General features: G+C 42.1%; 1 protein-coding gene across 1 annotated transcript in view; it reads left to right on the top strand.

Moving 5' to 3' along the window:
- The window catches only part of ADAMTSL1 (ADAMTS like 1), a gene marked incomplete at its 5' end in the record, with an annotated part of 302,880 nt that overhangs the window by 137,726 nt on the left and 148,615 nt on the right, over positions 1-16,539 (top strand). Inside the window, 2 exons of the mRNA XM_015427776.1 lie at positions 2,956-3,067; positions 6,092-6,230. Coding sequence (XP_015283262.1) covers positions 2,956-3,067; positions 6,092-6,230 — 251 coding nt within the window. The remainder of the gene's footprint in view (positions 1-2,955; positions 3,068-6,091; positions 6,231-16,539) is intronic.

Genomic DNA, 16,539 nt, shown 5'->3' with positions numbered 1-16,539 from the left:
AACACATTTAGTCCTCAGATGATAATGACTGCAAGGAGAAGAACCCAGATGTAACATCTCATCAAATAAAATTCCAACAAAGTTGTTTCAGCACGTAATCAGTATATGCTCTTCTCCCAAAACACTCAAAGCTCATCCGAAACAATAAACACTAATTTGATTCTTTTACCTCATTCACCTAGTGATGTTGTTTTTCCCATCTGTGGTTAATTGTAGTGTATTCCCACCTGGGGGGGCAGGGTGGAGTGATCTGGCTGTGTGAATAACTTCCCACCTACTTGAGGAGAAAGATCCGCATCTGCCTTTTCTCTGTTTCAGAGAAGACAGATAATCAAGCAGACAACACAACAGAAAATCCTCGGGGAGCTGAGTTGTTATGTCTTCCTGACTTTAGATGTGAAACTTCCCAACCGATTCTGCTTGGCCCTGTATAATCTCTCTTCACATTTATCATTCTCTGCCTAGGACCCCACACAGGAGAGATCTTTAAGGTCCAGGCATCGTTGTCGGTCTATTTCTTTTCTTTCTTTTCTTTTTAGTTCGAAATGGTGAATCCTCCCTGAAGATGTTGTTACTGTGTGTTCAAATCAGAGACTTCTAATAGCTTATAGCATGATACCACACTTGTCCCCAGAGTCTACAGAGTGTCTCGGACCCATATGTGATTAATGTACCACCTCACTACAAGGAATTAGACATCCTGTTTGTGACACATGGAACAAAATTATATTAATCCATGGAAGAGGCCCCTTTCTTTGTCCAGGGAACCTGTATTGCTCCAGCTGTATATTGTTTTTCTGTCCGACTCTTACATCACTGTTTACCTTGATTAGAAAAGACCAGTATACCCTCTGGGGCTAGAAGTCTTATATCCTTCAACATGTCCTAAAGGTTTTCTGCCTCAGCTTCTTCCTTCCCTTCCTCTTTTATTTGCAGCTGAAGTATTCTGTGATTTGTTATTATATTCCTGTTCATCTTCAGGGAAGAATAATCATAATCTGAATTTATTGTATTTCGTGCAATTTATTTATTAATTTTTTTCTCAAGCCTCCCTGTCTTTTCTCCTCCTCATTCCTCATATGGGTCTTTACTTTGTGAAGATATAAACTCAATGAGGCAGATGGATTTAGATGGGTAGTCATGTTGGTCTGAAGCAGCAGAACAAAGTTTGAGTCCAGTGGCAACTTAAAGACCAACTAAGTTTTATTCTGGGTATCATGCACACGAGAGCTTATACCCAGAATAAAATTTTGTCCGTCTTAAAGTTGCCACTGGACACACACTTTGTTCTATGAAGCAGAGAGAGGGCAAAGAAAAAAAGGAGTCTTCCTGAGGAAGTCCATTAGCCTTTCTGGAATACCATTTTGTGGGAGGAGGAATCAGAAGCCAGCCACCAGCTGACCAGAAGATGATCCACCCTACCCTAAAAAATCACTACATAGTAGTGTTGAAGATCAGAAGCCATGCTCCTGATCCCCAGCTATACAGAGCTCAAGTCTTGTACTAAGCAAAGTTGGCAGTCCTTGACTGAGTGAGGCTCAGCCCTAGAGAGACCTGGTGATTTTTCCTGGGAGATGGTGGTGGATCAAACATCCAATCCAGCTGGGAATGGGCTTCTGATGGACATCCCCCTCCAGAAAAAAAAATCAATGTAATTCTTTGTGAAATTCAAAGTGGGGGGTATTTATACACCCCCTGAACTACTTGAAAGAGGGCAGGGGAGACACTTCTGTCAGCATGGTTAGCTCCACCCATCTCTGAACGTGCCTTTGTATGGAAGGAAATAAGGCTGTTACTTTTCAAAATTATTCAGGAAGATAGTAGAGGAAACAAGACTGTGGGCAATACTACTAATATGTATTATATGTTGCTGTATGTTGTTACCTTGTTCTCATTGCGTTATATTTCTACTTATGTAATAGCATTTCTTGCATTATTTAACATCATGTTTAATACTTATGCCTTGTTCCAGGTATCTTCAATCCTAGTCATATTACTTTGTTTATTAGATGTCCCCTCATCCTATTGATTGTACTGGCATTATGTAATCTGCCTTGAGTCTCAGTGAGAGGCAGACTATAAATAAGATAAATAAAATGTAAGGGAATAGCATGGCAATGACATAGGAGAGGTGCTTGGCTTGAATGAATGAATCTACTACCTTCAGCCTTTTAAGAGCCAGATGATATACAGAGAAATGCTGGTCTTGCAAATTACTTCTTTAAGCAAAAACATTACTTTTAAAATGCCAAGAATTGTGTGGTCAAGGAGTTGAGAGGGATTTTTCCCCCTCTGTAGTTATATCATGAATATTTTGCAATCCAGTATCTACAGTAGTAATTGAAACAGCAACAGAAAAACAAGCTAAAGGGGGAAAAGCCATGTTTAAGCAGCAATCTTGAGTCCTTAATGCTGACAGAAGAGCAACAGAGGACAGTCTGGAGAGAGGACATCCGGACACTCTGAAACTAATAGGCACCTTCATTTTCAGCAGGCATTTCCTTTCCATTCAGGAGGGATTCTGAGTCTACTTTCAAAAATACATTGGAAACCCTCCTGAACAGAAAGAGATGCCTGCTCTTCCACTATGGAAAAAGTGCTCAGTTGAGACCATTTTAAAAGGTACTGGGTGAACTTTACTGAAATGCACCAGTGCCACCCATGCAGCTGGCTAATAGGTACAAGGAACTTATAGCAACTTTGGAGGAGTGGGCTAAACATCTCACCATAGTGCCTGCATAATTCAGTTTAGGAGGCATCCCATGTCTTGTTTAGCAACCTTTGTTTAATAGGTAGTTTGACAGCTCCAAGATTACAGTTCCACACAAGGGCATAAAGCCCTGATTATTGTCAAGGCCATATTTGTCATTTTCTGGACCATTCAGCAAGGTGTGTCTAATTGATTCCTGCACTGTGCACCCTAACAGCTTTACCTGTAGCTTTTCTCCTTTTCAGGTTCTTTCTGCTGGTGCTGCAGACAGTACGGTTCAGTTTATTTTCTATCAACCTATTATTCACCGGTGGAGAGAAACTGATTTCTTTCCTTGTTCTGCTTCATGTGGTGGAGGTAATGCATTACTCATCATTACAGTGTTTCGTGTTGTCCGTTTAGGTGGCACTAATATGTATAAATGTGCACTTGTCCAAGGAAAACAAGTTTTGCTCTTGCTGAGTTACCTGATTTGGAGATACCCATGGGTCATTGTTAAGGAAAACTTGCAAGCTCCAGAGACGTTGGAACAGTTCCCTTTAGGAATTATACCCAGAGACAAATTCCTTGCATTTCCTTTACAATCTGTTCTGCTGAGAGGGGAAATGTATTTCTGTAAAGAAGAACTCCAGAAGGTGGTTCATAGCTTGCTCACATATAAAGATAGTCCCAGTATGGTCAAACACTGATTAATGACTTGCCCCTGTACTTTGATACGGTCAGGTTCTTTCTCCCAGTTTTCTCCTCTGTTTTAAAATCAGGCAGCTCAAGCTAATGCTGTGTGCCAAAAATATAAAAGTTCTTATTTTGAAAACTTCTGTCTTTTTAGGACTAGTTGATATTACATTTCTCTGTTTATGTTTTGAAAGATCTGCATCTTTGTGCTGTCAGAATGCTCAATATGAGTGATGCTTGGATAGCTTGATCAAATTTCTCAAATTTATATCCGGTCATTCTGGTTTAACAAAGATGTAAGATCTTGGGTACTGGATCTTAAGTGTATTAGATCCATGGCACCATCAACGCACTAGAATCTGGGTACAGGGTAATCTGGAGTTTGAGCACTTGAATAAGATTTCAAGAGATAGCCATCCTGGTTTTTATGCGAGGAGTATTGAATATATTTTTCTATGACTATAACTGGTTTTAAAAATCTTAATTGTATGTATTGTTTTATGTTATGTTATGACTTGGTAATATGACTTGTAAGCCGCCCTGAGCCTACGGGGAGGGCGGGATAGAAATATAAATAATAAATAAATAAATAAATAAATAGAACACCTGCATTTTGACCTTTCCTTTATCCCCTAATTTTAAAAAACTTAAATTATTTCATTAAGATGATTGCCGTGATGACTTGCACTTAAAGCCTCAGAGGGAGTTATATAATCCTTGTGGTTAAGGATAGTAGCACTGTCTCTGGAGACAAGAAGGAGCAACTGGTAAATGAAATTAAGTCAAAACAGCTGATACTCCCATATGGGAAATTAGTGGGAAAAGGGGCAGTGGCAGAGGGAATGCACAGAGGGAAGGTTTTTTGAGGGTTTTTTGCAGAATGCAGAGCAGTGCTCCAAAGACATAAATCACCTATAGAAAAAGGATACACGTAGCTCGTGGGATCATCACTTTCTTTATATGTATTTGCAGTTCTTAAACGTTCCTGATTAGTGTGCAAACCAAAATCTAGTGCAATTGTAAAATATGAAGTCTTAAAACATTGTAACCAGCATTAGTATGCACCTCAGTAAAAATACAGAGGCAAGGGGACCAACTTTCTTCTCTCTAGCCATGAAAAGCAAAGTGAAACAAAAATGTTCTGTGCACAACTTCTTTATTTAAAAAAACTGCCACAGATAGCACCGTGTTGTTGTTTTTTAATATGGATTTATATTCATTTTTGACTCTACATTAGAAATAGTCTCCAGCAAACTGAAACGTAACTTTCTACTTTTCTAAGAGGTGGTTTTACATTTTCATTTGGATGACACAGGCATGGTCACAAGAACTTGCTCCTGTCCAAAGATGTGGAACACTGCGATGTTAAAGCTCTAAAACAAGCATGTGATTTGGAGAAAAGATTCCTTAAAACAAAAAGTCATGCTCCTAAGACTTAGAAAAGTTGTTATAAGATATACATGAAAATTTATAGCTTTTTTGACATTACATTTTTGTAGACTGGCAGGCATAAATGCAATTGCTGAGAGGACACTTATTTATTTCAAAAGTAACATTAGAAATGGTCCAATTTTTTGTTGTTACTATTGCTAACCTTTAGATATATCTAAACAATGACTTATGTTTGTGTGCATGCCAAACATAGAGAAGCCACAGTTTTCTAATCCATTGGGAAGTTTGCACCTTCTGTTGGAAGGAAAACCATTTGAAGGGATGTTGTGCAACAGAGAAACAGTGATGGAGAAAGACTTGAGTGCCATTTTCTACTTCTCCTACTTAACTTTCTTCTGAGGTTGTTTTTCATTCAGATAGTGGTACAACAGCCCATTAGAGATCTTTAACTAGGGTTGCCAGTTCTGAGTTGAGAGATACCTGGGGATTGGGGGGTGGACCCTGGGGAAGGCAGGATTTGGGGAGGGGAGGGACTTCAATTGGGTATAATGCTATATAGTCCACCTTCCAAAGTGGCCATTTTCTCCAGGTGAACTGATTTCTGTTGCCTGGAGTTCTGTTGTAACAGGAGGTTACCTCCACCCACCAGCTAGAGGCTGGCAACTGTATCTTTAACCAATATACCAACAGATGTCTACAGTAAAATCATGCAATCCAAAAACCCAGTTCTAAGCCACAGACCATGCAGATAGGGTTGCCAAGTGTAAAGTACTTACCGTCGGGGGAGCCTTGCCGGGCTCTGGGAGCCGTCCCTGGATCTGTGCGCGTGCACGCTTTGTGCGCGCGCACCACCAGCACATCACCGGACGTGACGTGTGATGTTGATCACACTGAGGGTGTGGCCCTGATTGTCGGAGGGAAAACCCCCGGGGCCCGATTCCACGGCAGCGGAAATTGGGTCTCCAAAGCAGGGGTTTATCCACCACCCACCCCCACTTGGCAGCCCTACATGCAGAAGAATGAAGTAAAAAATCCTGGGGTTGTAGAAGAAACTGTGCCATTTCAGTCAGTATCACAAGTTCAAAGTGGTACAGTTTGTCCTGTTGCCAGTGTAGATCAGGATTTAATATATCTGCAAGTAACTCTACTACAAACTATAGCATTCTAAGGACATGTAGTTTTGCCAGTGCAAAAAATCCAAATACAATCTGCCTGGAACACTTCTTTTGTATATAAGTTGAGCGTATGCATACCAATGCAGTGTTGCCTGGTTGTACTTGCTTCTTTTTTTTTAACAGTCTGGATATTTTTTAGGTTATCAGCTGACTTCTGCTGAGTGCTATGATCTGAGAAGCAGTCGGGTGGTGGCTGATCAGTATTGCCACTACTACCCTGAAAACATCAAGCCAAAACCCAAGCTTCAGGAGTGCAACCAGGACCCTTGTCCTGCAAGGTAAGTCACTTTATCATTTTGAGACAAGATTTGTACTGAACAAAGTCAAAGATGTTAATTATGTTACTGCTTCTTGTGTTGAGAGCACTGCAGATACATCTGGAACCTGTCTAGGTGGTCGATAGATCAAGGTGGTCAGCCATGTTGGTCTGAAGCAACAGAACAAAATTAGAGTCCAGTGGCACCTTTAAGACCAACAAAGTTTTATTCAAGGTGTGAGCTTTCGTGTGCATGCACACTTTTGTCTGATGAAGTGTGCGTGTACACGGAAGCTGACACCTTGAATAAAACTTTGATGGTCTTAAAGGTGCCACTGGACTCTAACTTTGTTCTAGGAGAATAAGATGTTACAATTGTATCATGTCTAGATTTCTTCCTGCAATTAGGTGTCATCAAGGAAGTCATAAATAATTGCATTTGTCAAAAATGCAAGGGGCATGACTTACTAATAAACATACGATTGTAAGTTTTTGGGGGTAGGGAATGTTAACAACAGTAAACAGAGGGTATATCCCACTCATAGTATTTTTGGTTGTTTTATTTTCATATTTTGAAAAGCAATTTGTACATTCTTCCAAAAATTAAATATTGATCAGAGCTTAATTGCTCCCATTTGACCCTTGGTTCAGTATCCCTCACTCCCTCTGCTAGAAGTCAATTGTCAAAACTGGGGCAGATCAGAGCTAGGGGAACAGGGGTATGAAGGAAAACGGCATGGTGGAGGGGATAGAAAAGGGCAGGGTGAAAAGGTCATGGAGATGATCAGATCCTGTCTTTCACAGGTCGTATATACCCAAGAACTCATTCTACAAGCAGTGTAGCAGAGAACAGGTTAAATCAAACATAAGAACTGGCCCATCCAGGGCTCTCATGTGGCCCGCATGCAACTAGTGGAAGGGAAGGAACAGGAGACTGCTGGGGAGGAGTGGGCAGAACCACTCTGATTGTAACTTCAGCATGGTGGAACAACCTAGTCTGCAGGAGTCAAGCAGTGTGGGAGTGTCTGCCCAGTGCTGCACCGCTGGGTCTCCAGTCTGCCCATGTGGGTTTCCTTTGCCCCCTCCTTCCCAGCCCATGGGGCCTTGCACTGAGGATACACCAACCCGGAGCTTATCAGCTGCTTTCCTTTATACAGTTTATATCTTTGGTAAAAATGGAATTACATTTATGGCACACATAGCCCGGCCCAAAGACACATTTATGTCAGATCTGGCTCTCGTAACAAATGCTGTGAACACAGTTAGGCACAGACGGTAGAACAAAGGGCAGAATTTACTGAGCATAGCACCAACTTGGCTAGTGACCCTACTGTCTCCTGCCTGTGACCCCCATGAACTCCCTGGAGTCGAGAACTACCATCTTCCTCTGTTTTCTTTACATATGAATGGGTAGCTACTGTTTCTTCCTCCTGCTAATAAAGGGGGGGGATGATTTGCATGAAATTAACAATTTTTAGAGATCTTTGCTACATGATCCTCATTATTGATCTCAGCTTACGTGAGGGTACTCAGATTCTCCTTCATCACAGACTTCTTGTGTTTTGCCTTTCATTGGAGGGACATGCTTGTTTCATCACTGCTTTTGTCCCTCTCCTGTCTGCAGCAGCTCTGCCTGCCTGCCTGCTGCCAGAGGGAGAAAATGCAAGAAATATGCAGGTGTGATGCCATGCCTATTGCAAGAGTGGGGGAGGTTGCATGGCTTGCCACTGCCAATCTTCCTCTTCCAGTCTGCAGACTAAGCAAGCTGTCTGTTGGGGGTAGGGACTTTTTGATATTTTGATTGGTTTTGTTACATTACCTATGGCTTGGATCATTTTAAAAATTCTTTATTATCTTAATAAGCTTCCCAACAAGTGGAAGTGATGAAGGCAAATCACATGCCTTTTTAAAATACAAAACACCTCCCCGTGCATAAAAAACCATAGCACAACAGGGAGAGGATTTCTAGGCTGGCTGCCTTCTGCATATGCTCATATTTATTTGTAGGGGAAACATTCAGATAATTGATTCTCCCAACCCTTGAAAGGCATGTATCATTCACAAAAGTATGGACTGCATTGTGCCATGCTGTTTTGCTGAGGTGTATGGAGTGGATCTTCAATGAGAGATGAGAGAAATGAAGGGGCACGCACATCAAGATATTCTGTCGCAGCTCTCCAATTCTCTAGCAGGATTTCTCCAAGGTGAAGACCACCACCCATTTTGTATCTGATGAAGTGAGCTTTGCCTCACAAAAACTTATGCTCTGGAAACTTTTTGTAGTCTTTAAGGCGCTACTAATTCGAATTTTGTTCCACCCCAATAATGGTGCTATAAAGGACCAGGAGAACAATTTGTTCCCATATCTGCCTTTGTATCCTTATATCCTAATAAAATAAGATGAGTGGTAGAACAGCCCCACTGGCCCACAGGCCCTGACAATGTCTCTGCCTGACAATGTGCCGTTCTCCTGGCTTTCCCAGCCCACAGAGGGTTTTGCTCTCTCTTTTTTGGTACATCTACTGCCATCACCTGGCCTTTGTAGGAATTACCCACTGAGAGGACAAGGGCTCCAAGCTTCCCTCCTCTGCCTTCCCATTCTGAGGCCCTGCCTCATGCCGGCATATCCTGGTACCCAGTGTCTGGTTACCATAGGGACAGCTTACTGCACTTGTGCACCACTGGGAGATTAGCAGCTTGCTAGCTGACTGCCACCTTCTCCTGGTGCCTGTTTTAAATAGTTTGTTCAAATGGTGGAGATCTGTGTGGTACAGAGAACCATTGCTAGCGTTAAAAATTATAAAATGCTCATTAAAAAGAAAATCCGATGTGGAATGTATAGTATAGCCCAATCTCATCAGATATCAGAAGCTAAGCAGGGTCAGTACTTGGATGGGAGACCACCAAGGAAGACCGTGCTGAGGAAGGCAATGGCAAACCACCTTTGCTTAATACTTGCCTTAAACACCAAATTCCTCTGTCCATCACTCTGTATATGCCCCAGCTGAACTTCTTCTAAGATAGGCCTTTGAATTTAGAAGTTACAGTGTTTTAAAATCTTCCATTACCTTGGAGTCTTTGTTCAAGCCTGCAGCCCTCCACATGGCAATGGTGGCCAGCAGGATCCCAGGTGTAACAATTACTTCCTCCTAGATGGAATCAGCCAAAAGAGGACTTCCATCTCTATACCAATAGGTTTTATTATCTCTTTGAGCCCCTGTGGGGCTCAAAGAAGCCTTTCCTGAAGTCTCAAGGAAGAGACTTTCTAGCATTTTAAACCTTCAAAATTTCTCTTCCCTGCTAGTTGTCAATGTTTTCTCTGCAGCCTGTGTTGCTTGTGCATTCTGGGTTGTATCGCCATACCAGCTATGCTTTCTGGCCTGCTGGGTCAACAAAAGCAAGGAGTTATCAAAGATCATATGTAGCTGGCATGCCACATAGAGACCAGGGTCTACAAGTTGTTCCTGCTGGAATTATCTCATGTGAGCAAGAATCTAGCCCATAAACATCCAAATTGCAGTGTACCATAGGCAGAGAGGAGGACAGACTATGGTTCAACACATAGGCAGGATAAAGGTGCTTAGATATTTCTTTTTGTCATTAATTTTAAAATGTTTACCTTTCTTGACATTTATTATGTTAAAGTTCACACATGCCATTTGTTTCTGGGAATTTATCTTAAAGCTATTTTCCAGATTGGCTTTCTATATAATCTGACATTACATATGCATAACTGTTAAGACAGGTGGCTGCATGGTACATGCAAATCAAAAGCAAGAGAAAAATAACTTCTGGGCAGATGTCAGGAAGTAATTTTTTATCTCTCTACAAGACAGATCTAGGTGAGGCTGTTGACATAAAGATCCCAAAAGGCAGGAAAGCTGTTTGGATATCCAGCCTCTGCTGCCTCAGCATACAGGGACTCTTAGAATGGAATTGGCTTTCTGGAATTATCTCTGCAGCATAGGAGATTGTTGATTACTGCTGTTGGCTTTTTAAAAGATAATGTGAAAAGACTGGCAAATGACAACGAGGCTGTCATCTTCAGCAGTACCCCGTTGTTTTGTGAATCCTTTACATTTATTTCTATATTGATTTAATTTTTAAAATATGTTTTAACAGAACTAAGAGTACAGATAGGAAGGCATCTGTTCCCCTGCCCCAAAGCTCTCTGTCACCTCTACTTGATCTATTCCTATAGACAAAACATTCCAAACATATGATGTTCCATATATGAAATACTGTATGATGTAGCAGTTGCCCAAATCAGCAAAAAGGTGGCAGAGCAGTTTTTAAACTGAATATTGGGGGAAAGCCGACAGGAGATTAAAAATCTCCGGTTCGGGATGGCTCATCTCGAAGAGATGAGGGGGTAGCTGTTACTTTTCTACAAGGAGGTGGATTGGAATTGTCCACTGAGACTATAGCTAGTGATATGGACTGCCTGACAAGGTCTAGAGAGAGCAAGAGGAAGGTTGCGGGCTTAACATGTATGGGAAATTATATGTGTTTCTATACAAATGCTAGAAGTGTCCAAGGTAAAATTGGGGAGTTGGAGTGCTTGGTGTTGGGGGGGGGAATAGACAGAGTGAGTATAAATGGGAAATTTTCACAGTGGAGAATGGTAAGCAGTGGGGTATCACAGGGATCAGTACTCGGTCCAATGCTTTTTAACTTGTTCATTAATTATTTGGAGTTGGGAGTAAGCAGTGAAGTGGCTAAATTTGTGGATGATACAAAGTTGTTCATGGTGGTGAAAACCAGGGAGGATTGTAAGGCACTCTAAAGGGATCTGTCGAGGATGGGTGAGTGGGCGTTAACGTGGCAAATACGATTCAGTGTGGCCAAGTGCAAACTGATGCACATTGGAGCCAAAAATCCTAACTATAAATACCTGTTGAAGGGGTCCGAACTGGCAGGGACTGACCAAGAGGGAGAGATCTTGGAGTCATAGTAGATAACTCACTGAAATTGTCGAGACAGTGTGTGACTGCAGTAAAAAAGGCCAATGCTGTGCTAGGGATTATTAGGAAGGGAATTGAAAACAGATCAGCCAATATCATAATGCCCCTATATAAATCAATGGTGCAACCTCATTTGGAATACTGTGTACAGTTCTGGTCACCACACCTTAAAAATGATATTATAGCTTTGGGAAAAGTGCAGAAAAGGGTAACTAGAATGATAAAAGGGTTGGAACACTTTCCCTATGAAGAAAGGTTAAAGCACTTGGGGCTCTTTCGCTTGGAGAAATGACGGCTGAGGGGTGACGTGATCGAGGTTTATAAAATTATACATTGGATAGAGCAGGTAGAGAAAGAGGTACTTTTCTCCCTTTCTCACAATACAAGAACTTGTGGGCACTCAATGAAATTGCTGAGCGGTCGGGTTAGAACAGATAAAAGGAAGTACCTCTTCACCCAAAGCGTGATGAACACATGGAATTCACTGACACAGGAGGTGGTGGTGGCTACAAGCATGGACGGCTTCAAGAGGGAATTAGATAAACATATGGAGCAGAGGTCCATCAGTGGCTATTAGCCACACGGTATAGATAGGGACTCTGGGGCAAGTGATGCTCTGTATTCTTGGTGCTGGGGGGGCAACTGTGGAGGGCTTCTAGTGTCCTGCCCCCACTGCTGGACCTCCTGATGGCGCCTGGTTGGCCACTGTGTGACAGAGTGTTGGACTGGATGGGCCATTGGCCTGATCCAACATTGGCTTCTCCTATGTTCTTATGTTCTTAGGGCCATTAGCCTATAACTTTTAAAGAGGACAAATTCACCACAGTTATTATTTAGTAGGGTGCAAACAAAGCTCTATTTTATAAATTAGGGTCCACATCAGTAGCATACAGTTTTGAGTAGAGGAGTAGCAAGAAGGAAATGGTTGATTAGCCTATTCCCAGTTGGCTGTCTCTTAAATTTAAAAACACCCCCTACCACCAGCTACTACCCTCATGGGGGTGGAGTCTTTTGTCAAGAACGAAGGGAGAAAGACTCTGTATTAGTCAATATTATGAATAAGAAGTTGAATGTGAATAAAGTTGGAATAGAGTATTCATAGGATGTTTTCTTAACTAATTAGAAGTTAACTAGTTAATTACAGAATGGCAGTTTATGCAACGAATTTCTAGCTGACTTCCTCTTATTCTGTCATCATGTCCCTGAAAAGTATTTAGATAACAATTATGAGGCAAATACAATAGTAGATCTGTATTCCTGTTTTTACTCTATTCATGATCGGAACACCAGTGAGATAAGTATCTTGGCACTATTTTTACAAGAAATCCCAAGCTGGAAGACTAAACGAATTCTTGCCATATGTGGATCCTTGGCACAGTCTGCAGAGAAAAAGTATAACACTTCCCTGTATTTAGTTACCTTATCAGTGCAACAGCAAAACTTCCTAATGTGACCTAAATATTTAGATGGCTTCTCAGTAATTAAGCTGCAGATCTCAATGACGGAGACAGTAGGACAGCGCACTTCATTTCTGTACAGCAGTGTCAGAAAGGAGGAAAGCTTGCAGTGGCAGGGGGGGGGGGGGGGGGGTGGGGAACCAATCATCAGATCAACAAAATGGGTGAACCTGAAAATGAGATAAAGAAAAAGAGTTTTACCTACCTATAGAAGTTCTCTAGATTGCTTGAGATGTCTTGTGTGCAATATATTCTGCATCAGAAGCTACAGTCCATAATAATGTCCTAAATTAGGATACCTTGAGTGTCCTCTTAAAATGCCTTAGGTAATTGAGATGCCAAGCATGTATACTCAGAATTGCCCCAATGAGTTCACGAACCCCTGCTACTTCTTTACTGTGAGGCAGATTTTCCTGCCAAATCACTGTTCCCCACTCTGACTGAGCAGCTTCTTAGTAGTATATTTGAATTATGGAATTATAACTTTCTGTATGTCCTGCCCTGTGAAAGAGAAGTTATTTGGCTTTTGCCCAGGCCAGAGATTTATTGTAACTCAGCAGGAGCACTTTTATAAATCCCTTTGGAAATGTCCCTTGACACAGAGTTCAAACAGAAAGGTTGATTTTATTGAACAGGCACAGTTGAGTTAGGAATAGGGCAGAGGACACAAAGCTGAGATAAATTTTGTTGTTTATACAGATTATAATATTTTGAACAGGTTACAGAGTATAGTTGAAGCTTATATTCTTAGAGACTCAGTTCTTAACTGTGAGAGGTTTATTTGTCTTGGAGATTTCTTTCACCAACAATGTGTCCTAATAAAGTTTCATATAACTATCTGAGTTTCCTGGAAGTTAGTACTTTCTTCCTGTATTTAAATACTTCCTCTGTAGGGTTATAACTCTCCCTTTTTTCCTCTTGAGGAGTCTAAGACCATTTCCCTTGTCACACAAACCAAGGGTCCCTTTTGAGTTAAACCCTCTGAATAACTAGGTAAGAAATATCCTCCTCTTTCTAGGAGCAATAATCCTTTTTTCTAGCCTGGCAGTTTTCAACCTCCTGTCCAATCTCTTATGTGAAACCTAAACCACAGTTCTGGAGACTGTGAATAAAAGGAATTCAGCTAGGGCCTACACTTAGACTTTTAAGTTCTGACTTCTGAACTTTTCCTCAAATGTGTTGGTACACAGTAAGGGCCAGAAGTTGTGCCCCTTTACTTCTCAAGTGATTTGTCTGTTTCCTTTAGACTGACATGCACACTCCTCCTGACTGGCAACTGCTAAGCCAAAGTCCAAATGATAACTGACTTCCTCTGAGCAGACTGACAAGACTTTTAAAAAACTCTTGTCAGCTGGCACCGACCAATCAGAGAGAGGGGGGTGCATGCAGGCAGCAGCCTGTCAATCAAACTGCTTTACAGTGAGGCATTAACCCAAATCTTCCAGCTCTCTGCTTTTGATGCAGTAAGCATCCTGGTTTTGGAGGTCAGTTTGTCACGTGGCACTTACCAGGGGTGGTTCTAGGTTTTATGCCCACTTATGTGCCCCCTCTTCTTGTCCACCCACTTGCCTGTCCTCATCTGCCTATGCATCTTTCTCCAGCCCTCATGCAAGATCTCCTACCACCTGCAATCACAGCTGCCCACATTGCCTACAAGCTCCTTTCCCAGTGGTTCTGGGTACAGCTGACACTGCCACGAACACTAGGAGAACTACTGCTGTGTGTACCACCCACTTGTCTTTCCCTGGCAGCATATGCAGCTGGGAGCTTGGGTGACAAAGCACTTGCAAGCAGGCAGGGGAAGGACATGAGTGTGGGTATCAGAGTAGATGTGTGGGCAGGAGAGAGTTAGCTGCAGTGGAGCCCACCAGAAATCCTGGACCCTGGCAGCTGCCGTACTTCAGGGTGCTGAGAGTGAAAGACTTTTGCACTGTCTCTTGCCTCAGCCTTCAGAGGGGGGCTAAACATAGAGTGATAGAGAGGTCAGGCCTGATCACCCTTTCCTTTCTCCTCTGATGCTATCCCTTTGATATGAAGATTGCTACTCTCAGAGTAAACTTCCTTAATTCATCTTTGACTCCTTCTCTCGCACACACTTTGCCAGGACTTTCCATCTTAGTATCATGGATGCAGGACCTGTTTTCCTGCATCCCTATCCCTCTAGCTTGTTAGACTAGATTAGAAATCTATCTCTACTTTATACTGTCTAGAAATGGAGTTCCCATAATAATAATAATGAACTCTTATTAGTTTGATATAGCAAAAGAGACTTTGTGTAACTCTGTTCTTATCAGCGCATACACACAGAGACTAGAGAAGCATTTATAGGCCTTGAGCACTCTGCTAACTCTAAGGATACACAAATCCTGTCACAGGGTGTGGTGACATCAGCCTTGGGACTTACATCCTAGTAAGTGCATGAACAATTGAGCCTTGGAAGCTGCTGTTATTTTTTTCTAACCTAGTTTGAGGTTTTGCCTCTATCCCCTACCAGTTGTTTCATCTCAGTTTCTTGCTTTCCTACTCCAATTGTTCCCCTCACAACCACTTGCCTCCTAAGTGCTGCTCCCCAGGTAGAGTTCAAAGCCATATTTCTATCACAAACTCTGGTTAAGAACCCAGCAGGTGGGAAAGCAACTTAGATGGCGTTAAAGGGGAAAATCAGTGAGCTGGTGGGAAAAGTTAAAAATCCCCTTTCTCTGGTTCTCCACTTCAAATTGTCCCTCCCAGCTCAGCTCTGTGGTCTCTGTTAGAGTGTAAGGTGCCTATCCAAGTTTATAGGATGATCATGCTTGCATATGCATCATTTTATTTGTTCTCTCTAGTCATATTCTGTGAATTGACTCTAGTCATACTCAGGGGACTGATAAAGTTAATCTATGTATGTGAGGCCAGAAAGAATCATTTTTGTCTTTCAGATGTGTGGATGGAAAGTTGAAAATGAAAAGGCATTTGAAATAAAAGCACAAGATTAGTTTGCTAGGACAAGCAGAGACAGGGTGGGTTATTTAATAAGGTGTCATTCAAAGTGTTAAAAGGTATGTTTGGTTAAATAACTTCAGGATAAAGGATATAATTAATGCAAAAGACTGATGATTTCCTTATCATAAGCACCCTTACAGGCGCCTGACTGTAGCCTGTAGTGTGTGAAAAGAGCCTATTCAGATCAGAGCCTGGAAATGAGTCAAAGTGAATTAGTTAAAGCAACATTAGAGTTTAATCTGGGGACTGGCTGATCTGTGGTGACTGTTTAGAGCAAGCTCGGAAATAGGCACAAACCTGGCTGCCTGTGATGAGGAACTAATGCCTCCAGGTAACCAGGAAGAGAAACTTTACAATAATTAGGTCTTTAATGCCTGAAATGGGTACGGAACCATAATGATTTATCTAGGCTCAATATTTGGGATATTAATGAGAGCTGTACAGTGCAATCCTAAACAGAGTCAAATCCTTCTAACTTCAATGAAGTCAATGGGTTTAGAAGGGTGCAGTAGTGAAGGCACTCTCACACAAATGTTTTTGTCAGTAACTGGCACACTTAGAGTTTTCCCTTCAGATGGCTGTGGCCCCGACCCCAGCATGCCCGGCGTCAGCACGTCACATCCGGCTGACGTGCACGCTGGGGTGGGGTTTCCCCTGGGGCCCGATTCCGTGGCGGTGGTGGAAATGGGGCCTCCAAAGCGGGGGGAAATCCACCTCCCGGGGGGGACTTGGCAGCCCTACTCATTACCAATGCTGATATCTTCACACCTACTTCCCCTCTGCATATCACACCTAATCCAATCATGCATGCTGTTGCCATTCAGCATCTGAAATAATCTTTATAAAGTCTATATCTCCGATACCTTGTGTTACATTTTATGGCACACATGGCCTGGCCTGACAAAGTGACCTTTATGTCAGATCCAGC

The sequence above is a fragment of the Gekko japonicus genome, unplaced genomic scaffold, assembly GCF_001447785.1.
Source record: "Gekko japonicus isolate JY-2015 unplaced genomic scaffold, Gekko_japonicus_V1.1 scaffold487, whole genome shotgun sequence".
In the NCBI taxonomy this organism is placed as follows: domain Eukaryota; kingdom Metazoa; phylum Chordata; class Lepidosauria; order Squamata; family Gekkonidae; genus Gekko; species Gekko japonicus.
The sequence above is the reverse complement of the archived record's forward strand: the minus strand, read 5'-3'. Positions and strand labels throughout refer to the sequence as shown.